We start from the raw sequence: 25,583 nt of genomic DNA, 5'->3' as shown, positions 1-25,583 counted from the left end.
TTCTAATGATGATATCTTAGTAACAAACAAGAAATAAGTTTCTTTGCTTTGTTTCCTAAATTGTAATTCTTAGAGTAAATCCAAATGAATGCTCAAGATGGAAAGCTGCTAAAAATAAAACTCTCCAAAGGTTTTAGTTTAGTATTAAATACACTGTTTTGAATAAAACCAGTGGATTAAATGGGGTCTTATCCTCCACTCTCTGCTTGGGTTCTATTTGGCAGAATTCTTATTCTGTCAGCTTCTGCAAATCTTTGCAAAATTATTTTTATCCTTAATAAATTATTTGCTCTGTTAGCTACCCTAAAAACAGAATAAATTGAGGGACATGGGTGGAAGGATAATAATTTGACAAATAATAATACTAGAATTTTAAGAATGAGAATGAAGAGCAACTGCAGCAACAAAACTGTAGAGAAGTAACAGTTTCTATTAGTATTCAGAAATGAAAAGAGATTAATTTCTGAATACTGATAAAATTTCTGATGTCCATAAGCAAAAATAAGTCTTATTGCTAAAGTACAAAAGTATTTAGAATCATATATTTTAACCTTGTTTTTATTTAAAAGATATGATTGAAGTTCTTTTTTATTATTATTTTGTCTTGCCTGATGCATATTAGTATAAAGACATTACCTGAAGGGGTGATAATTATTTGCAAAATGACATTTGATTCTAAAGTTGGCAACCACAAACCAGAGCTGTTGATAGTAATTGGAGGAGAATTATTTACCTGAAGAGAAGAATGATAATTTAAAACAACACTTTATTTTTTCTTTATATGACAGACTGGTTTTATTTTGGGATTAGAGATTAATGCTCGAACACTTGTAATGTTTTCTGAGACAGGAGATGTGAGTTTAGATGATCCTTCTTTCTAACTTTAGTGACAGTCAGAAAATCATCTTCCACACAGTGTGTGTTATCTATGTTATCTATGTCTATTAAATTTATGCCAGTATAAAATACCAAGTTCTGGACACTAATAAATAAACAAATGGCTTGGTTGCTGTGCATGCTCTGCATTTGTAGTGTACCATGTAGATATAGAGAAATCTTGGTTGAATTTAAAACCTTCTTTTTTTTTTTCCTGAAAGGAAAGTGAAAAGAACTGTGTGATGTTTCTTAGGACTGATAGTATGGAATTAGTTATTTTGAACTTTTCAAATAATCTGGCATTCCATGTCATGCAGTGAGGGAGATGATAAAGATGGGTAACTTCACATGGTCCTAGCAATAAGAATTTTTTTTCTTTAAGTCTGGACTATTTTAGAAAAAGCTGAAGATTTTGATATGGTAGAATTTGCAGGTTGACATTTCTGATAATGTGTTCAAGGGAGTCAGATGTAGCAGCAGGAGTCTAAGAATGTCAATATGGACCATAACCAATGTTTAAATCCTTAATATTTTAGGGCTGTGTGGGTTGTTCAGGATTTAGTTTGCACCTTTAAAAGTAATTTCCTAAAGAAGAAGCAAATAGTTCAAAATACAAATATGGAAAATGTTCATTTAGTTCAATGTGGAAAAATGCTCAGTATAGAAAGAAAAAAATTATTCTGGCTGATTTTGAGCTAAACGCATTCACCATTGTTCTTGATTTAGTAATGAAGTATGGCAGGTCCTGAAAGTCATCTGTGTGCCTTTGATCATAAATGTCAAGGCTCTTTGGCTTGGGCAGACAAGGCATCTCTGATTTTCATTGCAAATTTTTTCACAGTGAATTTGGATGTGTTGCTAGAAAGGGAATCCTAATTTTGCAGGTTTATTCTTTCACTAAGAGATTCCATTTTCTGTTTAATAACTGAGATCAGAAAACTGAATGAAGGTATGCCAGTAGAATTGCAAACTATATTTGAAGCCTTCTTCAGATGTAGCATGAGTCGTTTGGCTCAATTCTAACGTGAAATACTGAAAGTGTACCTAGACATTGAGTTCTACTAAATGCATTCCAATTATTAGACTTAGACAAGCATGAAGTTTAAACTGTGCAATATAGTTTAGCAGCACTTTTTTTCTATCAGCTAGCACCCACAGGATTCTTCCCTGAATTAACTGCTAGCTACTCTGCCCAAGATAGTAGGAGCTACACAAAGATACCTAAATGTAAAAGCTGGGAGGACTACTTTGTAGGAAGAACCGTATTAAGGTTCAGTAAATGGAAGGTGCAGAAGCTGTCTGGAATTATGTGGATCGTGTGCCAAAGTGTAAATGCTTGAACTTGCCACAGGAGATTTGAATGAAATCCTTTTCATGAATGAAATCCACTTAGCTAAGAAATAATTTTTATCTTACCTCAAAATTCCTTTGTATCCCTCTTCACTGAAGTATTTAAGTGCTAACATACATTTAGATTCAATTAGGATAAAATGGTATCTGTGCCCTAGGACATGGCACCATGGTAGCTGATACTGATTCATGTGTCTCTGGAAGCACTAGTTAATGTAGGCATCTGTACGCCTGTATTTGTTTCAAATGACTCTATATATAAACACTAATTTTCACTCTTTGGCATGGACAAGATGAGACTATTGCCACTTACCATTAAAGGGCACTGCCAGAGCTGTATGAACAACTGTCTCATTTTCTAGCCAAAGTTAAGTACATTTTTTCGTAGGATACTGTTTAGAAATGAAATAAAAAGTTTTGATTTCAGAAATGGCAGATGAGAAACTTTTCCTTTCCAGAATTCTTTTCTTGCTGACCTCAGATTGGGAGTAGTTGCACAACCCTAAACCCGAAGCTGCATTTCTATGCAAATAAATGATGAGAAATGTCACCTGGATCAGATGAAGGAGTTAGCCTGGACAGAATTACTGGTGAGGCCAGTTAGGTGTAGCTGCTCCCTCCTGCCATTAACTTCTCTGGGAAGATTCTACCCCAAGTGTGGTGCTCTGCTTCCTGGATCCCCACATAAGTCATGTAGGAAGAGAGAGCAAAGCAATCTTGCCATGCAGAAAGACTAAGCCTTGCTCATGTTACACCAGGGGGGAAGCTAAAGACTCTCCAGTTTGGAATCTATATCAGTGTGTTTACCAGTGATTTACCAGGAAGGGGGAACCATCCCTTTCCCACATCAGGGCTCTGCATGGTCCAATTCAGGGAAAAGGTTAGGAATACAACCTCAAAATGATACTGAGGTCAATGGCCTCGACATCTTTGGGAAGATAATGAAAAAGCCTAGTGTGTACATAAAAGTAGGCAGGGCTTGTTGTGTTTGAATTACATATTATAATCTTATGCATAGTATATTATAATCATTGAGGAAACAGCATGGTATGTATGACAGGTTCAACCTATATTTCAAATCAACAAAAACTACAACTTCCTGTGAGAACACAGTAAAGCACCCATTGCTGAAATACAGGCAGAATACAGACAGCAAAAAATGAACCATTGCTTCAAAGGTTCAAAGTCTGCCTGGCTAGTGGCCTGACTGGGAATTTGCATATAGCTGTCATAAAATGGAATAGATTTCACTGTTCTCTTCGTTTACTACATAGGTGCAGCCTTACCATTGGAATATCCCAGGATGTCATCTCCTAGCATGACCTTAGTGGCTTTTTTTTCCCCAAATGAGTATTTTCTCTGCTAGGTAATATTTGCATCGAGACATTTTGAAAAAGTTTCCTCAATGAAAGAAAAAAAAATTTCTTTGTATTACATTAGTCACAAAACATAGATTTAATAGTGTCAAAAATGCGTATATTATGGAATGCAATCAAAAAGTAAATTAGCAAAAAAAAAAAGAAGGCATGCTTCTCCTTTGATGCCTGTGGAAGCCTTTGGAAGAGCTGGCTGCTTGTTAGGGACCAGGAATGCATGGTGACTAGTAGCTAGCATCAGGTTTTCTGGGCCTGAGTGAAGTAGGACTGCAAGAGACAGAGTTTCTTACTATTGAGATCTATGCATTGATAGGAAACAGTGGAGAAGTTAATGATTTCGGAAGCCAGCTTTTGTGTTTGCAACACATAATTTTATGCATGGAAAAAAAGATTTTGAGGTGAAAAGAGAGTCAGTGACTGAGAGAGTTTATCAAATCCTGCTTATTTTAATCCCCCCAGGAGGCAAAACAATCATTTATTTCCAACTGGGCATGCAAAGAAAAGAAAGAAACGGAGTTTGCTTTTGCTGCTTTGTTTAATTTGTCCTTATTAGTCTGCATTTTTTCTCAGTCTTACTCCCTGATATGATAACCATTCATTTTGCCACTACAGAATCCTCAAGCCAAGAATTTACTACGGTATAATTATTATTTTTCAAGTCTTTTTTGTGTATCGTAAAGATCAGAAAGCAGTTATGCTTGACCTAAGTTTTCGGCTGGTAGATTTCAAGGCTTCTATATATATATATATATATTTTTTTTTTTTTTTCTCTTTTTCCCTGTTAGTTTTCCAAAAGCCTTACTTCAGTGGGGGTTTTACTACTTTTGGTTTTCTAGCATTATGTTGACACGTTGCTTCTTGATCTCCCATTCTTGAGACTATTCACACTGAAGTTCATCTCCATCCCAGAAGAGTAAGGGTTACTTCTTTCTTAATTTCCTTTATTTGTTGTGGTTTCTCATGGAAGGCAGAAAAGAGCTTTCAGTATTTTCAGGTGCTCACCTGAAGAGCTCATAGTGGTGGTGGAACTGGGATGTGCTACCCACCACATCCACCCCATGCATGTAGTCTTAATTAATCTCAGTCCCACTCAGCTCCTCTTTTAAAGGTCATATACATGGCAGTAGAAACTGAACACTGCTACTGCAAGGTATTTAAATTGTCACTATCAGCTTAAAAAATAAATGTAGCCTCTCCAAATTAGCCTTTCGAAGATTTCAGCCGGATGAAATTCATACATATGTCTAATATATTCAAAATGACAGGCACCCTCTCATTCACCTTTTAGCAACAGCAGGCAATGCAGTGCAACAGAAGGCACACACAGGCTGCTCCTGAGGCTCCGTGATACCCATCTTGTAGGGTGACTAAGATTTCACTTTTAATCAGGTGTCTTTACTATAGTAAAAGCAAGTACAGCCCAAAGGAATGCAGAGTTTTTGCCACTGAGCATTCAGCAGGAACAGATGTACTCCTGTCACATGTGCCATGTACCAATACTTTCCAGACTGGGCATTACATTGCTGTAAGCTCTGTGATATTTACTGCAGAATTAGTTTTATTTAAAAAAAAAAATCATCTTGCTTCTCTGTCTGTTCCAAGAACATCTCAGTGAAACATGTCAGGCAAAGTCTTGTGAGCTTCACTTGCCAGTTACCTGCAGACAATGAGCCCTGGGTAAGAAGAAGCACCAGCTCATCACCCTTTCTAAGTGACACAGGTTAGGTTTCCATCTGGACAGGGAGCGGAATGCTCCTTCCTCAACATCCCATGGCGTAAATAACTGATTATAAGTATACTGAGCTATGAATGTTTTACTTTAATTTACAGTACAGTGTTGGGGAAAATGAATGGAGGATGTCAAAACTATTTCCTTCATTACATTTGCAGTATTTTAATGTATTTCCAGTGGTAATGTGCAAACAGGCAAAACTCCCCCAAAACAAAACAAACCTGCTGCATCCAAGCCAGTATTCTCTTCTTGGCTCTTCTGAGAGAGCTATCAAGAAATACCCAAAACATCCTGGAGGTGTCAGCCCTTGGAGTATATTTAAGAGAGATGATCCAGGAAAGTGTCATTGTGCCCATCCCAAGTGATTTTTAGTATTTATTTATACCAAGAAAAAGAAAATAGATGTAAACAGCGTAACGCATTAGCCAGCGTGACACAGGGCACCACAACATCATCTTATATGCAAGGCAAGTTAATCCACTGCCCAGATAATGAGAAATGGTACAGCCACACTTACAAGGAGGGATGCACGCTTCACAGAGCTCTGGAAGCAAGACTTAGTTAATAGGAAAGTGTTGTATCTTCGCTTTCCGTGACAGTAAAACTAAAGGAATGTCTCTCTAGTTTTCTAACTCACAAAATGCTAAACTTAAAAGCAAACTTGTACCCTTAATGTCTGCCCCACATTTAGGCAAGTCCCTACCCATTTCTGTGTTTGGGTTTCCATATCTGTCTGTAACATGGAGTAATGATGCTAATCTTGTACATAAAACTTAGATTTATACTTGAACATTAATGTTGAGGAATCAATTATTTTATGTTCACATTATTTTATTTTTTTTTTAATGTGCATATGTCTTTGGCTCTTTCCCCATAGAAAAGGGACAACATTCTGAGGAGAACATATTAACATTGAAAGATCAGGTTTCTTAAGTACAGATATTCCAGTGACCATTTGGACAGCAAGCAGTGCAGTCAGGCTGCCTGCAAATCCAATTCATCTTTCTATTTCTTTTTTTTCCGGAAGAGTTTTGGGGTAATAAGACCACTTCTAAGTATTATCCCCCACTTTTTAGGCAGCTGTGATTTCCCTTTAAGCACCTGGTGTTATTAAATGTTGCAGACCTAGATACCTCAACTAGATACAATCCAGGACAAACCAACAGTTTAAAAGAAATAAACACTGTTCTTCTGATTAAGGTCTCTGTGTAGGTGCACAAGTTGACTGAATAGCCCCTGCATAAGAAAAGCACCACAGGCAATTAAAATTGAGCTTAGTCTGTAATCCTGTTTTATTTTCTACAGGAAGATCACTATCTTTTATCAAATAAATGGCTTAAAATTAAGTATGGCATAAGGATTGGCTTCAGTTGCAAATGCCAAAGACAGTAACCACTTACACTGCAAACAAAATATATTTTTGTATTAAATTATTGGTAGTTTAAAAGTAATTTGAAGCAAGAGTGGTACTACGTGTGTACATTATACAGAAAAAATATAATTTTCAGGTCAATCAAAACACCTAAAAGCTTTTGTGAATTTGGAGACAACAGTCAGAACTACATGAAATAGACTTTTTTATAAAAATCAATTTATAAAGTCAATAGGCCTTAATCCGTTAATCCTTCAACATTCGTGTTTTCCCCTGGATGTTCCTGAGCGACTAATAGTTTGATTTGGGAGATCAAAGGGTTAATTTGCTTTTCAATTGAGGAATGACTCAGAGTTCCCCTTTATTGTTAAAAAAAAAAAAAAAGTGGTGTGTGGGTGTAAGGTAGGGAAAAAAAGCCAAGAAAATGGATTCACTAATTGGGGTTTTCACCTGCTGTGAGTCTAATTGAATACAATGCTTTATTTGTAACTCAAGGAGAAAGAAGATTATGCAAAGTATGAGAAATTCAGACTGGTTTTTAAATTCTTATTACTTGGCACTATTGTATGGGAAAGAAGACCAGTGTGATAATAGCAGCATCAAGCTTCTGTTAAGGCAGACCAGGAAACTCCAGAAACAGTAAAAATTGAAGGAATGTGTATCGGGGGCATCAGTGCTAGATACTTCTGAGGGAAAACAAACCACTTTTGCTGTGAAACGGGGGGCCTCTGGCTGCCCCTGTCCCTTTGTATGACACGGGCAGCTGCTCTCTCCTTGTTGTGAGCCCTGAGGTTCCTCCCAAGTGAGAGGCAAACCAAGACTTAGAGAAAGATTCCTCACTTCTTAAAACTTGGCTAAAGATGGGAAAATGTGAGATTGCTGATGTAACATAATTGACAGCCTTCTGCCAGTTTATTCACCTCAAAATTAAGATACTTGACGGAGCAATAGATCTAATACCAGATCCACTGAATTAAACGGAAAATTCACAGGGTAATGAGTTTTAACATAGCAATTTATGTTTACCCAAAAATTAATCCTCTATTTACTTTCCACATTGCAGTAGTGCTGTAGGTCCAAGGTAACTGAAAACTATGAGTTAGACTTTTTAAAACAAACTAAATCATCTGGAAACTATGAGAATTTAGTATTCAATTCCATTAATTTTTATATTTGCATTTGAGGGCCTGAAATGTTGAACCTTGAGCATCTCACACTTTTAATGCTTCTGGAAAAAAACCACGTGGGCTCTCCTTGAACTGCTTTTTGAACTTTTCTTAAATTCAGATAACCCAGCGACCTGGAGCCTTAAGGGGAGCCCTGAATATCATGGTACTTAGGCTAAAACCTTCCAAGTTCAGTGCCTACTGACATGTATGTAATAGGAAAGCAATCTATGGGATATTCCTGTGGTATAGAAACTATGGGTGGGATGAATTTTCTGTGCTTCTAGGCCTGCATCTTCCCAGTGTAAAAACAGGGAGGACTTTTTGTGCATTTGAAAGGTGGAGGATAGATTTAGATTACATATTAGGAAGAAATTCTTTACTGTGAAGGTGGTGCGGCACTGGCTCAGGTTGCCCAGAGAAATTGTAGATGCCCCATCCCTGGAAGCATTCCAGGCTGGACAGAGCTTTGAGCAACCTGGTCTGGTGGATGATGTCCCTGCCCATGGCAGGGGAGGTGGAACAGGATGATCTTCAAGGTCACTTCCAACCAAAACCATTCTATGATTCTGATTTGAAAGACACCTTTTATTTTTTGGGGGTGGCTTTACCAAGAAAGCACAATCTGTAAGGCTTGAAAAACTACTTGATTATGTGAAGGATAATTCACATAAGTTCTTTTTGCAGCCTCATTTTAATGAATAAAGGACACAGATGTACAATATGCATGAATGGAGACTGGCCACACTGATTTGAAGTGCCTGTGACACTGAGAGGAGATTGTTGGCTTTCCTTTGTGTAATGCATATTACATATTAATGCAAAGAAACATCGCAACAGTAACTCGGCGTGAGCAGAACTATTTCTTCTGCTCTGGCTGACCAGGAGGAGATGCTCACCCCTCCCTGCAGGGCCAAGGCAAGCCCTCAGAAATGAAATTACCTGATTTCACTCACAAATAAACCACTCGGCATTTTAAGCGCCGAAATTAACAGCTGCAAAGCAAAAAGAAAAAAAAAAGGGGGGGGGGGGACAGGTAAGGCCCATTTCAAATCCGTCTCAGATTCGGTGCATATTTTAGCTAAGTTTTCTTCCCAAGCCGTCTGAAAGCGAACCGATTTGCCGCCTCTCAGCACACCCATCTCTCTGGCGGGCCCGGGGCAGGGCAAAGGACACACAACAAAAAAACGAACAAACAAAAAGAAGTCAAAGGAAGCCCCGAGGGTTTCCTCCCGCCTCCAGAGGAGCTGCACAGCCCCGGGGAAGCCGGCAAGGGGCGAGGCGCCCTCAGACGCCCCGCAGCCGGGATGCTGGGGCGGGTGAGGGGGTGCGGCGCCGGCAGCGCCGCCGGGCGGGAGCGGAGCGGGGCGGGGCAGCCCCGTCCCCTCCCTCCTTCCCTGTCTCCCTCCATCCCTCTCTCCCTCCCGCCGTCCCTCCCTGCCGGCAGGGCGGCCGCAGTGGCGCTGAGCGGCGGGGCTGGGCGGACGCGCTGTTTCTGTCTCCGCAGCCGCCGCCATGAGGGAGCAGCTCCAGGGGTAAGGGCGATGCGGGGTCGCGGGGCGGCAGGTGCGGCGGGGGCGGCTCCGCCGAGCCCCGGGGCCACCCCGCGCTCCGCGGCGGTGCCGGCGGCGTGTCCGGCCGCCCTCGGCACCGGCGGCGGAGCCTGTCATCTTTTACACCGAAAAATCTCAACTTGCCGCCGGGTTTCTTCGGGGAACTTGAAAGGCGCGTTCGGTTCGGCGCTTTTCCCCGCTCCCGAGGCCGTAGTTGGGCGCTGGATGCGCCCCGTTGGCACACGTAGGAGATGGCGGTGTGAGCCGGCACGCACGCGTGGCTGTGCCCCTGCCTGTGCCCCTACCTGTGCCGGTGGCTCTACCTGTGCCCGTACCTGTGCCGGTGTGGGCTCGGGGGGCGGAAAGCCGAGCCAGGGAATCACAGCTGTGTGGGATGCCCGCGGTTTTTGGGGGGTAGCGCGGTGCTGCACAGCGTTACCTCCCTGGCACATCGCCTATGGGGCATCTCGGGTCGGGCGTGAACTCCAGCGGAATTCCTGAAAACAAAGGTGCTTGGGGATGCATGGCTTGCTCTTCTTCTTCTTTTCCTTTTTTTTCTTTCTTTTTTTTTTTTCCCTGTGTAATTTCATGCTTAGAAGTAATGTTTCAAGTTAATAGGCAGAAGAGGTTGGGAGGGGATTCCCTCCGGGCTGTTGCACTGCAAGTGCTGTATTTCTTGTTGCTGCATGGCACCTTATATTGCCTTTTAATAGCTGCTGTAAAGCATCTTGCAGCCCGGGACACCACCGGTGTCCCCAGCCTGCGCCTTGGACTGAAGTTGGGCAGAGAGGTGGTTTTTGCAGGTGTGTGTGTACATAACTGAGGAAACGGGAAACCTGGTTATATCTGGGATCTTTGACCTTTTTAGCACTAAGGAATTGTTCAAGGCCGTCGCTTGTCTGAGCCTGGATTTGACAAGACCCTGCAGTGAAATTGCTTTGGCAGGAGCAGAGAGGATAGGCTTTGGAAAGCAAATAGATCAGCGGAGAGTGACAAGCCAGGGGGGCAAGGCTCACCCAGCCCAAGCCACTGAGCGCGAATCTTTGCCCCTGACAGAGCGGACAAAATAAATGTTTAACAGTAAGGGAGAAAAAAAGAGTTACTATTCAGTACTTGACAGCTGATATTTGCCCTTCTCCTGCTATTCATTTCCAGTATCGGCAAGAAACTTTAATATGTATTGGTGCCTGCCTTCAGCAGTCTGATAAATCTCACAAAAGCCAATAAAACAGGCTAAAGTCAAATTCCTGCTGAAGGGACGCTGATCCTTGGCTTAAACAGAAATAATCTCTGCACAGATCAGTAGTCTCTAGATTTACAGATGAAAACAGTAGTCCTTTGTAAAGCACAAAGGAGTGCCACCTTTTTACATTGCTAATACTTTCCATAGCAGTAACTTGTTTTATCAAAGGAATTAATGAAACACTGTAAAAAGAAAAATATTAAATCTTCCTTGCGATCACTGTCATCTGCTGATGAAAACATTTTTCTTTTAAATGAAAGGTAATGTCTGTTCATTCAAACTCTTTCAGTTGCATTTAGGTTAGTTTAGTAAAATCCAAACAACTATCATGCTTATTTTGGCTTTTTGACAACAGTCATAAGGTGGTTGGAGTAACATTTTATTCCTCATAAAGCCAGAAGGTGAGAGGTATTATAAATTGTGTTGTTTGAAAATGGATCAGTTTAGTGCTTTGTAAAATATCACTATAATTTTGGTGCTTTTTTTGTCAGTATGTGTAACTACTTATTTATTGCTACATGGTAGAATTTCTTATCCTATGCACATCTATGCACTTGGACATCTAATTCATGTCGCATTTTCTGATGAAGGGTGTGGGGAGAAGTGCAGCAGAACTGGCTCTGGTATCACCAGTAAAGAGGGCTGTAAGAGTTTAAAAAGGACTCTGCAGCTGCAACCTAAAATTCTGTTCTGGAGCTGAGCAGTAAATACATGAGACCTAATCCTAGATATTGTTTTTTTGAAAAAGAGGTGAGGGAGAAGGAGTGCAATCAAAAACAGTTAAAAGATTTGCAAATGTTACAGTGTGGCTGGTGCAGGAATGTTTGGGGGGGAGGTTGTGCAGGAATTTGGGTGTGGGGGAGCATTGCTTTCCGCTCCTGCTGCTGGTGTTGCTCTGAAGCGATATAAAAGGAATGAAGATAAAATAACTGTATTTTGGCCAAACCGATCAAGTTATAACAAGGGAACTGTAATTCAGCTAGCATGTCGGTTTGGATATCATCTCCTAATTTCAGGTTTCCAATGCTGTGTGTTATTGGCTCTGCTGACAGCGATGAGAGACAAATCTCTCTGCTGTTGGCAGGAACAGAGGAGTTCACACAGGCATGATGTGACAGAATTCCCCACATAAAAATTATCCCTGCTAATATAATATAATCATCCTTTAATGAAGTGGTCCTGTGGTTCCCAAAGGATGTCTCAAGTGAAGACTATTCTTTCATTCCACTGAATTATCAGTGTATTTAGTGTACCCGTCACACCCATGCCTAGGTGTCACCATTAGCCATTGCTGCTTGTCTCCTCTCCAGACCTGGTTTTAATTTCCTTTCCACTTTTGCAGCTCAAGTCAGGTGAGAAAGAGGAAAATAAGCCAAATGAGTGCATTTATATTTTTATTTGTTGCAGAATGCCCATGATTTAAAAGCTAGTGATCAATTTAGTTGACCTAACTGTAGAGCCAAATTGAAAAATGTATCCTCTGAGCATGTGCAGTATTGCAGAACTGCTGGCTGTATGCGTTGATGCCTTTTTGTGTTGGTTTGTAGGTAAAGCATTCCAAGTACTTATTTCTGCCCATACTCTCACCCTGCTTCAGCTGCTGCTAGTCAAGAGGACTTGCACTATACTTTTCATGTCTTCCTGACTTACAGGCTGTAAAGGGCCTTGTTCACCGGAGTTTGAAACTCTGGCAAACACTTTACTGCAGATCTATTAAGGATGCTACAGCATTCCCAAGTGTGGTTGAGGCTGCCTGAAACTGCTGAGCTGGCATTTCACTTCAGACGGTGTTCACAATAAGGGCATACACACAAATCCTCCCCCACCGGTCCAACCCCAAAGCTCACAATTAAATGGCCTTTGAAAGTGGCAGAGAGGCTTATGAAGAATAGCCTTGATGGAATCTAACCTTTCCTGGAGCTGCCCTTGTGTGCAGAATAGTTGATAATTTTCCGAGCTGAGAATGTTGGGAAGCGAACGCCTTTTAGCTGGAGCGAAATATCTGCAGCCTTCTTGTGTTCTGCATGTAAAGTACCAGCAAAGTCTGCCCTGGCTCGGTACGGGCACTCAACCTCTACAGAAATTGCAGCCACCAAGGTTCAGTTCACTTCAAAGCCCTTGCTTTTTTTTTGCAAGAGCACAGAGGTGTGCTGACAGCTGGCCAGCCCATCCCTGGGTCTGGTACCAGATGGGTGATCCCTGCCGAGGGCGGCCACACCACCTGGTGTGGGATGCATTGGGTAGTCACTGCTGGGAAGGTAGTGGACCAAAAACTTAGGATCTCTACTTACTTGACTTTTGTAGTCTTAAGGAAACGAGTATTTCCTCTAAGTTGCAACAAAGTGTAAAAATAAAGCAAAAGGGGAAATGTACCTGCCCTGCAAGTTTAGTCTTTATCACTTGCAGATGAAACTAATGAAATCATTCCTTAGAAAATGCACATCTCCAAGATAATTAGTCTTATACCATGAGGAGAGGTCTGGGGTTACTGGTATTAAAAATATCTGAAAACAGTTGGAGTCCAGTGTTTCTTTGGCAATGGAAATTTTATTTAAAAGGTCTTAGGTATTTTCAGGAATAGTGAATTCCATAAGCTTAAACTATATACACTGGATTCACTGATATGTTGTTAGGCCTTACCATAAAACATGAAAATAAAAAATACAACTCATCTGTGTCATGTTGATTAGTGATTAACCATACTAGTTTTTCACACTAAGATGATCTTTTTGTTCTTCTATCCCTCACAAGCCTGGGATTCTATAATCCTATCTGTATTTACTTTTGCCAGATATCTGATGGCTTTTAAATATTTTCATGGGGAATCAGTTTCTTTGAAGGCTGCCAGGGTAGCAGCTATGGAGTCTGAAGTGCTCTAGTTTATCCATAGAACACTTTGGGTCTACCAGACTAATTTCATGCAGAAAGTCAGGCAGGTTTTCTTCAGAGGTTTCTTGTAACTGTTTGCTTAAGTTCTTTTTCTCATTTTTACTACATGATTTGACATACAAACCATGGTATAGTTTCTGTTCAAATATCCACCCCTTCTGGGGCTACCTGCCCATGGGAAAGCAAGCCAGGGCAGCCAAGCTCGTGCCTCTGGAATTCCTGATATGGGATTGATGTTGGGTGAAAACAAACTGCAACCTCAGGTCTGTGAGTGTGAATGTTTGCTTGGGTCTGCAGCCCGTTCACCTGAATTGTGACATCCCTGGCTACAGCATTCTTCTGCCATGAGTTCTCCTCCTTCCTCATTTGCTTTGGACTGCTGTTGTACCAGCAGAGGCTTCAGGTGGCTGAGTTTTTAGGAACTGAATGTGTGAACAAAACTGTTTCTGTTTTTCTTCAAAAACACACTTTATACCTGGGTATGGTAAAAAGTTCTGGTGTTACATTCTCTCTGCAAAACCTGCCCGTACCCAAGCAAGGTGGGAAATGCAGGGGCTTCGGTGCAGGGGACTCAGATCCATAGGTTTTCACTTGAAGCTACCCAGTTTCTGGGAATTAAAAAAAACCAACCGCAAACCCAGACCAGGCTGAGATTTCTGAATGCAATTGCAGCCACCTCCCTTTGCAGGACTCATTTTTAACCAAGCAAAGAACAAGACTGCCTTTGCTTTTCTGGTGTCCTCCTCCCTCTTTCACTGCCTTCAGCCACTGCAGGAATTGGGAAGGGACGGGAATGCTGAGGTTGATGAGACAGGGCTTGTTTAAAAGCCCGTGCTCGAGTAGGGCAGCACTATGGCAGTGTTTTTTTCCTTCTTCTTAGTGCTTGTGATCCCTTTCGTTCTTCCTTGCAGTTACAGAGGAAAATCTGGAAATATATATAGTAAGCTGCTGAACATATAGAGGTTACTGGGGCAGTAAAGTATTCGCATGGATCAAATAAATAGCCTGTCTTTTAAGGCCAAAATTAAATCACACTAAGAAAACATGTCACGATTTTCTTTTTTCCATGAGTAGGGGTGGTGTTGAAGTGATTCATTGGAAGTTGTACCTCTTCTTAGCCTGTAAAGGATAAATGTGCACTTGGGAACATCAGTGCCTCAAAATGAGAACTCGAGGAACATATTTTCTCTAAAACAACCTCGTCAGTGTTCCAGGGCACAGTTGGGTGTACAGATGCTGCTGGGTGATGGTTTAATCTTTTGGAGCTGGGAGGTATGTGCTCCAGGAGCTCCACAGCTCTGTGAGTCAGGTCCTGCTCTCCTGCATATCTTCTCCCAAACGATGTGTGCATGTTGAAACCCTGATGTCTGCTTTTAAGTACAGAAATGACCAGTGTGTTTGCTAGCAACTGTATGCTACACACGTATTCCAGATTTTTTTTTGTTATGGACACTCATGGTTATCTTTTAATGTTGCTGAATTCTGTATGAACAGGACTTGTTGGCTACAGGATAGATAAGCAAGACTTCTACATTAATAGAAACATAATCATGTTAGCTATGCTGTCATTAAAAAACAAATTCATAAAAAGTATAACCTTAGGAGACATGAGTTGCTACTACACCCGCTAACACTTCATTCTGTTGGCTTTCTCACACTGCCTGTCTTTCGGCAACATGTTGTGTTGCAGAGCTGGAGGCTGCTCCCCTCAATGCAGAGACTGTCCAATTTACATTCTAGTCATACTGCAGCGTTTCATAACCCGCTTTAGCTTTCCCCTGGCTTCCCAACAGCTCTGCCGCCTGACACTGCACAGGGACCTCCGGGACAAGGGAAAGGGCCTGAGAGTCCCAGGGAAAAAGAGGAGCAGCCAAGAGTCTTTGCCAAAAGAGACTGTCAATACAGGGTGCGAGGCATTGGCCTGAGAAGTGATGTGAGCTAGTGGTGGATCAGTAGGCTGTTGCATGGGGGTTTTAGTGCGGATGTCTGGACTGAAAGGAAAGACTGGAGTTTTGCTGCTTTGGATAACTCTTACCTTCCACATGGGAAAGCATTGAGAGAGTGTGTAGGGGAAAGCAGATCAAAAATGCCATGGATCTCAGTGTCTGGTCAGAGTTCCCATAAATGCTTTAAGAATGAAGTCCTTTCAAATGTCTGTCCTCTAGTTTGGAGCAACCGGAGAATGACCTGTACAAAACAAAGAGTTCTTTGGAACTGATCACCGTGCTTACAAATTCCTCAAAACATTGTCATATCTGAATACTTGCTGTTTTTTTAATATTAGCACTACTTTTAATTTTGTTTTATGAACCCTTGCCTAAATAAAGTGCTCCGAGTTAGTGCCTCATGTTGAAAGAAGACATGCCTGCCGCTGCTGAGAATCCCTGCTGGAGCAACCCAGGATATGGGTAGTGCTCTGATGTGCAACCTGCATCACTTGCTGTGAGATGGAGAGAGAAATTTTACTTTACTAACTTTCATGTTTTGTATTGTAGCCATGAGACGCAAACGACCTGCTGGGATCATCCCAAGATGACTGAGCTTTACCAGTCATTAGGTAAGACATCTCTACCAGATGTTCAGTGGGTTTTTTTCTCGGTTGGATGAATTGTTAAGGCGAAGATTTTTTCCAGAGGAAATAAACTGAAATTAACTGACAGAGAAAGACAGTGCTTTTATCAAGGTTAAAATTTTCTGCAAGGGGAATATGTGAGGCATAGTAACACATTTCAAACATGCAGTAGAAAAAAATTGTGTTTCAATTAGCACGTTAGGACTGTGCGCTGGGTTTACAGAGTAATATGGGTGTATTGTTCCAAACTCTTACTGAAAGACTGGGACAGAAGTTAAAAAAAAAAAAAAATCCTGAATCTTTTCATTGTCTAATCTGCTTTACAAAAGGCAGATGAAAAAAATCAAACCAAGCTGCTGTTAATGTTGACTTTTGGATGGTGGGAAACCAATTGAAGCAATTTGCCAAACTGTGTTACCACTGCTTTATTTTTAAAGCACTTTCAATACTTAGAAGGCATAGCAGCTGTCATGATGTCATTTTGAATACCCAAATTGCATGCTTATTATGACTTCAGATGTGCCTCTCTGGTGGAGGGGTTTTTTTCCATATTTTAGCAGCTTTGGATTTTATTAACAGAAGCACATCTATAAGATAAAATAGGTTAATCTATGCTCTAGTGTAGGCTGCTTGGCAGACCATTTAATAGCTAACTCTTCACTTTTAATGATTCTGTTAATAAATAATGGAGGATATAATAAAAATTAAGCTATTTCAGTGAAAGAAATATCAGTGAATATGCTGCATTCATAGAGAAGGTTACGTCTGTACAGCACACGTATATAAACCAGCTTTGAACAAGCCAGTGTGAGCACTGGAACAATCAAATCTAGCATTCAGTGCAGGCTTATTTACCATGGTGAAAAATAGCTTAAATTATCACCTGCTAAACTCCAGTTTAGCTGCTGAAAACAGTCTAATTATGCCGGTATAATCTATTTCGAGCTAACTCAGGTATCTCTATGGTGCTCTGCAGTTAAAGGCATACTAAAAATACTTTAGAAAACTGATATGATAAAATGAAACAAGACAGTGTGACGATTTTTTTCCTTACAGCATTAGCAGTGTGGCAGCAGTTTGTTTAAAAATTAACCAGAATACAGCTCTGTATGCCAAAAGGGGATATACGATGTATAAGATCAGGCCGACCAAATGCAAAAGAAGACAAGTATTGACTTGCCATTTAATTATAATGTATTACCCTGTTTGTCTCCTTTATATTTCTGCTCTTAAAGTGAGTGGTTTAAAAGTTTCAGGACAAACAGTAATTGTACATGCAGGCATCCTTTTAATACAGGTAGGTCTTCAAACAGTTGCTTGTTAATTGAACTGCACTCTGACTCTGCAGCCGCCTTTGATCCAGGCATTGCGTGATATTTCTGATACTGTTGTTGGCCAGACCCAAAGTCCTGTTGCAACTGCTTTTCTTGTGTTAGTTCCCTGGTTCAGCTAGAGTACTCTTGAATATCAGGAAGTGAAAAGGTAATAAGGGAGAAAAGTGTCCTGATGGATTCAGGTCAGCAGTTCAGAAGATGTGTGACTGCTGAAGTCAGTTTGCATTTACTTTAACTGAGTTTTATTACTGTAAGTACCACCCAAATGTCAGGAGTTTAAGATAGCCTTATTTCTTACTTCATAAAGAAGGAACGTGTTCAGGCAGATTTTGTTTCTTTTTCTTACTTACTTGTGAGCTTTTTTTTTCTCCTACTATTTTCCTTTTCAGGAGCAAGGGATGTCCAAGAAATAGTCCTCTATCTGGCTAGTTTTATTTCTTTTGGAGCTGAGACCAAATACTCATTAATATGGAAGCAACACGGATTTTAGCAAAGGATGAATACTGTGTATTTTTCTGAGTAAACTGAGGTGTCCATAACTGTGTACAAAACAGATTAGACAAGGTGATTCTTTGTGCAGTGCCACATGGGTGAAGCTTTGATGAAAGTGCTACTGAGTAACCTACTGATTTATTTTATTTTATTTTTGAACTTGGTGTAATCATCGTTGCCTAACTCTCACACAAACTGCATAATACAAGTATAACCCGTTTAGTCCTTGAACAGAACCCTTGATGTATTTTCAGTGCTTTGCTTTGCCTCAGGTCAAAACGGTAATAATGGGATGTTTGAAGTCTTTTCAGACTGTTCAGTAATATATTATCTGAGAAGATGTTATTAAAGTCGATTTTGTATTGCATACTCATTATATCCTATTATTTTACCCCACATTAGGATCCAAATTTTGCTTTTCATTCATATGAACAAGCTAGTAAAGAGATTAGTATGTATGCATTTTAAAAATCTGGTAGAAAACATGAATTCTGCAATCTGGGTAAATGTAAAAAAGTGAGACCAAGTACATCAATGCTGTCAAGAGTTTTCATTTCCATTTTCCAACTCCTACACTTAGCCTCTAGGGAATAATTGTGCTATGTGATGTAGCTCTCTATACATGCCAGTATTTTATAATTTGCTAGGGGATGCTTATGTCTAATTTAAATTCTTACAAATTACTAAAAGCTTAATTTTTTTTAAGTGAATGAGGAAGGTGCATCCTGGCACAAGGTCATGTTTCTTATCTGCCTATGTCTTTGAGATGCAAGAGACACTTCTCTAACAAAGAGGAGTAATACTGGTTTTAATCTTCACATATCCAATTCACACACCTACAAATTGCTGCTTTATATTTTGCTAAAATAGATGAATTTTAAGTGTCATACTTTAGTGTCTTTAGTGATTTGGGTACTTATAAAAATGAAGCTAAATTACTTGGGAGCGTTATTTGGTACTAATAAAAGAAGGTAGGAATGTGCTGTGTACACTTTTGACTGATCAGATGGTTGGTTGAGGAAGTCCTGTATCCTGTCTTCAATAGAACTGCATCAGAGTCTGCAGGAAGAACCCATGTAAAATAATCTGCCCATGAAGGAAATACTCTCAAATTCTCTTTGCATTCCTTTGCTGAAACATGGCTGGTTATAAAGATACCCGTAATAACTGTGAAATACTTCATTTGAAATTTAATATGTGTATCAAAAATTTCCAACTGGCTGTTCGTTTTAACAGAAGCTTTTCCTTTTAAGATACTAAAATGCTTGTTCTTGACTGCTCTTTATTATTTAAAACAACGTAGCATTTTATCAGTTTTAATGAAGCATCTACTCCTTACTCAAGTTGGACAATTTTCACTCTTCATTTAAAGTTATGGCTACTTAAAGTTACATAAAAAAAAGTCTATATTGAATTACTTAATTGTTGTTTAATGTCTAGTCAAAGTGGCAACAGGTAGTAGATGTTGGTATAGATTAAATAAGAAGGAATCATATGAATTATAAAAACAGAGAAATAATAAATGCTGAGATAGGAAAGGTAATAAAAATTGGTGAGTCTCAAAGGTTCAGAGGCTGACAGACATCCCCTGGTTTGTATTTACACCCTTATGAGCCACTCCCATTTTCTTCTAACTTCCCTCTGAAAATCTTCCAAGTACTGAGAACTGCTCCAGCTGCTTTTCTTTCCAAGAGTAGTTCCTCTGCAGCAGATCTGCTGTTTTTACACCATTCTTTTGCAATCCCCTTACAAATTTTCTCATGCTTATGATGACTGCAGGGCATCACTGAAAAGATAATTTGTGTTATTTCACTATCTTGGAGGGCAAGGACCTTTGCATGAGGGGAGAGACGGGAAGAGCAGGAATGAAAGTGTTCTGGAGTTGCTTAATTTTTTTCGCATTATCTTCTGAGAGTGAACATTTAATGTCAGGCAGCTGAGCTCAGAATAGTAGTATTTTGCCTTTAACCTGAAGGTGACTAACCTTTGCTGCGGTGGCCCAGGAGGACTGGGTCTGCTGTGCCATGCTGTCGGTGTCCCCCTCCTCCAGCCTTCCATGTCATGTCAGTACCAGTCTCCTCAAGGTGCATTAGTGTCACCCTGAACAGTAATTGCAGTGGCAGGGTGCAGTCAGAAATGCTGCCATGTGCATCTGCTTATCAATCCTAATTCACCAAGGCAAGACATGAGGGTGAAAACCACCCTCGCCCTTGCAGGCCGCAGTGCACTGGTGACAGCTCTCCATTTCATTTGAAGGGCTGGGAGGGCAGTTCTCTGTGGATTATGTGAAAGAAATGTCAGAGTTGCTTAACACAAGGTGGGAGATTGCTGGAAGGTACCTCTGAGCCTCCTCTGGGCTTCTGGCAGGCAGCAGCTGCTGTGTTGGTCTTGTGGCTGGCTACTCTTGTGCAGAAATGTGAGCTTCTGACTCCCAGTGACCAAGGTGGATAAACATCATCCTTTTTGGTTTGTCTATTTTATTTTTCCTTCTGAAATGCTGCCTGAAGAGGCTTAACTACCCCTTGCTGTCATTACAGTTTTTATTAGCAACTTCTAAATCATATCTTTATTATGAGGTTTTGTTCAAATGCAACTGTTTTCTGTGTTTATGCTAGTAAGACCCTTGCCTATTGCATACATCAATCATCTGACTTCTACTGAAATCCAGTGAGGTGGTACATATGGCCTTTCTTTAAAGGTTGCTTATTCACTAATGTCCTTTTCAAGCTCATTTCAGAAAACAGGATTGGTTGGATTCTGTCAGCCTTAGAGCGTAATCAGACCTAGAGCAGGTCATCTTTCTAACTGTGTGATTGCATCCTATGCAGCATCATGTAACAAACAATAAATGTATGGCAGAGAAGTAGAACTTAAATGGTAGAAGTTAAGCTTGCATCCCTTGAAAATGAAAGCATAGGTGTATTAGCAGTGAAGGAGGGTATTCTAGAGAGAGTGAAGTAATGTCCTGTTATGGAATTGGTGACCGGTGTTGGGGCATTTTGTTTAAGATAACTGCACTCTTTGTTTGCAAATGGACACCTTTTATTAATATTTTTTGAAGTTGCTTATAATTTATTTATTTGAGGATTTTCCAGTATGACTGCTTCTCCCGTAGCATGTATGAAGGGTTTCTGACTGCAAACTCCACTCATATCCCAACCCCATAATGGGGTGTAACCCAGGTGTACATCATATCCTTTCTTACACATTTGGGTTTGCTGGCTGGAGAAAAGACATCACATGTCAGTTGGTCTGGTTACAGGGATGCTGGCACATGCTGAGGTGTTCAGCCACTGGGCCTAGATGCAGTCAGAAACATTGTGGTGTCCTGGGTACCTCCCACTTGCTAATTTTCAGAGACACTATTGGCTTTTTCACTGAGTGGGACAGGTCTAGTACAACATGCTGTGTTGTTTCATGCAGAGTGGTTAAGTTGTACGTATAATAACAGTGCTGTTATTTATTGTCAAAGCAGTGGAGATGATAGCATTAATTATTGTTATAATAAAAGTCAGTGGCCAAGACTCAACTGATATTAAGCAGTGTTACTTGATTAATTTCCTTCCTTTGTGCATTTGTCTCATTTGCATTTTAAAATTACAATTCCTAAAGAGGCAATATATGTCACTGTAGGGCATCATTAAAAGATTTAGGTACAGGTTTTGGGCAGCAGGAAGAAACCCAGCATTCTTATCTGCCTGTCAAGGAATTTCAGCTATTGAAACAGTGTGAGATGAAGCTTCTTGAAAAGTCAAGAGTGCCATTAATGTCTGATGAAACGTGAAAGCTTAGTGGCTGGTAGTGGAATTCTGGTCTGTTCAGGACTGTCCAGTAAACAGTTTTTAACCTCCATTGTCAAAGACAACAGTGACATGTAATTCCCAAAATAGGCTATCCACTGCAGGCAGTGTATTTATGAGCAGTCTATGAGCATGTCACAAGCTATGGTTGAGTAAGACTTTCAGGTTTCAAGGTATATCACTCTAGGTTCACATTTTCTTTCCTTGCAACTGAGAGTAATAAAACCCTCAGAACTCTGTAAACCTTATCAAATGAAGATGAGGATTTGATCTGATGACATCTAATTTCTTTGAAAGAATCTAGTTGTTAACTTGCTAAATTTTACTCTTATTACCTGAAGCATGTAAGCTGCTCATTTTAGTTAGATGGTGTCCAGACAGTGAGAATATTGCTGTCCATAAAATCAAGTGAAATGTCTGTATTCTGTCCTCATTAATTGAAAAAGCAATTATAATATTCACAATAATATAAGCAAGGAATCCTCTTTAAAGTAAGAAAGGACTTTCTGAGGTGCCTTCAGATTACCTTACAGAGAGATACAATTTATGTGAACAGCCTTTGACGGGAGGTAGTCCGGTCCATCCCAGAGTTTTTAAACATGCAGGGAGATTACTCTGTTGTAGAGGATAGTACATTATCAAATGGAACATCCCAGTCACTCAGCACTCTCAGCAGCTGCAGCAGCTGTAAGGAGGTTAGTCTGTTTAAGAACTACCCTGGAAAGGAGTTGAGTTATAACACCGTACTTCAAACCTGTTGTCTGAGTTATAGATGTGACTCCTTAAGAATAAAAACAGATGTCCCCTCATGCTGGACACCAAACCTCTTGTAAAATATGTTATTTTTAAAATTTTACTGTTCTTTAATTTTTTATTGCTTTTATTTATTTTATGCAGTAAGACAAGAATATGAGAATTTGTTTTTCCTCTTAAAATAGTACTCATATCTCAATGTAAAATCTGGAATTTAGCATGGGAGGATTAAAAAAAAAACAAACAAAACTAAAGATCTTATTTGTTGATATTGTGTCAGTAGTCAGTGGGATATTCCAGCAGATGATTTGAATCACTAACCACTTCTCAAATGAGTGGGCTTTTTACCTGATTATCCACTAGCAAAAGGATCTGCTATGTGAAATTGCAGGTGTTTCTAGAATGCTGTAGAAATAGAACATAGCCCTTATGTTTTGAGTTTTCTCAATGTGCAAAATTATGCAAAAAAGGTTAGAATTTAACTGTCTGATCATCTTTCCATAATAAGATGAGACTGGATGTGGCACTTAGTGCCATGGTCTAGTAACCATGGCAGTAGTGGATCAAGGGTTGGACTTGATAATCTCAGAGGTCCTTTCCAACTCCACCGATTCTATGATTCTATAATTATTTCTGATTTGTGTTATTCCTGTCTGCAGTCTGAAGTCCCCTTCATTAAAGCTGCATTTATTACCATTTGTAATAAATGTGGTAGTTCTTGTTCAGTGTTATCATATTATTATATATAGAAAGATGTATTTTCACTTGAAGAAAGAGGTCATTCATGGCCAAGTGATGGGAAAATCGTGATTTCTCTTTGCTGTGGCTTGTAAATATGTCACCAAATACTCTCTCACAATCCTTTCCTCTGACTGTTCCTTTCCAGCGGCCAGGTGAGCTCTTCCATTGCATCATTGTTTCAGATCACAAACAGATTATGCTCTTGAGCATTTACATTTTTTTGTTCAAAGCTTGAAAGTTACCTTCTGAGCAGTAAGGAGAGGGAATGTTGTTAAACAACTTGAAAAAGTTTCCCAATACACCAAAGGCTTTTCAGCCCTCTGACCACCGCGTTCGGATGACGAGGTGGTGCATACTTTCTAGGAGTGGGAGGAAAGGGCTCGAGGAAAACTTGTGTGGTACACTGAGCTCCCCAGCCTGCTCCAAGATGATAAAAGCTTTGGAATCAAGGCTTAGTGGGTCCTTACTCTTTTAGCGGGCTGTTTGGGAGTGGAGATAGCATCATTTTTTTTCCCTTAGGACCCAGGAAGGAAAAAAAAACAAGAACACACAGAAGGAGGAACTACTGGTATTTCCATGGGCCTTTTGAAGGTTACTGTTGCTTGAGCCTCCTTACTCCCTCCTCTGTTCCCAGCAGGAGCAGCTGGCATGTGACCAAGCAGTGCCTTGTGCTGCATCACTCGAGGTTCCCTCCCTCACTGTTAGGGGTGACATTACATCCAGTAATCCCCAGCCCAGTGTCCAGGTCTCGTTCCCTAACAGTCTTATGTTCTGTGGTTCATTTAAATGAGGTCACATCAGCAAGGGAAGTGTTTTGAACCCAATTAGGAAGGACTTGGGCTCCCTTCGTTGCTACACAGAGCAGCACATTTGTTCCACCAGTAGCTCCAGGGGAGGAAAGACGCCACTGGCAGTTTTGTAGGTATAAGGAAGGGAAGAGTGAAATCATTAAGATCCAATGACCTTAAGTGACTGTCACCACTTGGTAAGAGAGCTGTCCCTCAGGAGCATGGAGGTGGTGGCATAAGGAAGACAGAAGTGAGCAGTTGACACGGGGACAGTAACTGGGCACAGGCTGATCCTGGTAGAGCAGCGAAGGTGGGAGTGGAGGTGTGCGACGGCTGCGCTCAGCCTTGACATGCAGAGCCAAAAGATCAGCATTGCTGCTACTTTCCCAAAACCTGAGATGAGGGCTCCCAAACGAGCTCCTGACATTGCTGCTTTGTCATTTAGAGCAGATGCTTCTTGGCAGCTATGTCGTTAAGGTTGATAATAAATTCAGTGTGTATTACATATACAGGAAAATAGATGTAAACTGTAGCACTTCCAGGATTAAATGTCTTCATGGATTGTGCTTTCTACCCTGATCGAGGCCTGAAATATGCATATCTATTTACTCACATTTCTGAAAATGTAAATAATGAATATATAAGCATTTTTCAGAATACTCAGGAAAAATTTAGGGAAAGCTTCTTCATTTTTGTCAAATGCTAGCCATAATATTCTTTTCCAGAATACAAGTGCAGATTTACAGCAAGGGTACAAAATGTAACTGAAGTCCTGGTGTGTTTGTGAGAGACTGCTTTATTAATTTCTCTTTAAGACAAATTAATTTGCTTTATTGAAACTGCTCATTGTATTCTACACCACATAAAGGACCCGTTAGGATGACTGTGAGAGAGAGAGAGCTGGCAGGAGCAATACGCAGTAGAACTGCCCATTAAAAAAGTGTATGAAGCTGTGCAAAGAAAAAGAAATTATATACAAAGATGAAACTTTCTTTTCTGCTCTAAGACATGTTTCAGAAATGTTCCACAGCCTTTATTAAGGTATACAGAACTACTGAATTATCATACCTCATATTGTTCATTCAGAACAGCTTAATTAAAATTAATGTAATTGAGACTATATTCCCTCTGCTACCTATACCTGTACAGCATTATAAATGATGTTGAGATAGTTATACCCAAGCTACCACATTTCAAACAGCTTTATAGCACCTCAGCTCATATGCCAGCAAGGAACTGTTTTGTGTTTCCCTGTTTTTCATCATATTCTTTCTCCAAGAGTCTGCCAGGCTTAGCGGCAACTTCTTGAGCTAAACAGGCCTTTATTTTGAGCCACTACGTTTTTTTCCTAATGTTGTTTTTATATTGACATAGTAGTTAACATTTTCTAAACACTTTCCCATCATTAATTCCTTAGGCTCCATGGGTTTCATCAGTAAATTAAATGCACTCAGCAGTGTTGTCGGGTGCTGAAACTGGCTGGCACGAGCAACGAGTGCATTTCTGTGCTAGAAAACCCTTAAATTACAAGATGCCAAGCAATCCT

At 40.3% G+C, this 25,583-nt stretch overlaps 1 protein-coding gene across 16 annotated transcripts in view; it reads left to right on the top strand.

Annotated features, from left to right (window-relative positions):
- DMD (dystrophin) overlaps positions 1–25,583 on the top strand; it is a 1,013,774-nt gene that overhangs the window by 922,455 nt on the left and 65,736 nt on the right. For 12 of the 16 annotated variants that reach the window (XM_027688940.1, XM_027688937.1, XM_027688948.1 and 9 more), the window contains one exon: positions 16,053–16,114. In XM_027688940.1, the coding sequence (XP_027544741.1) occupies positions 16,053–16,114 (62 nt within the window). Of the gene's footprint in view, positions 1–9,283; positions 9,408–16,052; positions 16,115–25,583 lie in introns of those variants that run through there. The other 4 variants (XM_027688951.1, XM_027688953.1, XM_027688950.1 and 1 more) reach the window with 1 other exon arrangement.

This window comes from Neopelma chrysocephalum, unplaced genomic scaffold (genome assembly GCF_003984885.1).
Source record: "Neopelma chrysocephalum unplaced genomic scaffold, ASM398488v2 Primary Assembly neopelma1_76, whole genome shotgun sequence".
In the NCBI taxonomy this organism is placed as follows: domain Eukaryota; kingdom Metazoa; phylum Chordata; class Aves; order Passeriformes; family Pipridae; genus Neopelma; species Neopelma chrysocephalum.
The sequence above is the reverse complement of the archived record's forward strand: the minus strand, read 5'-3'. Positions and strand labels throughout refer to the sequence as shown.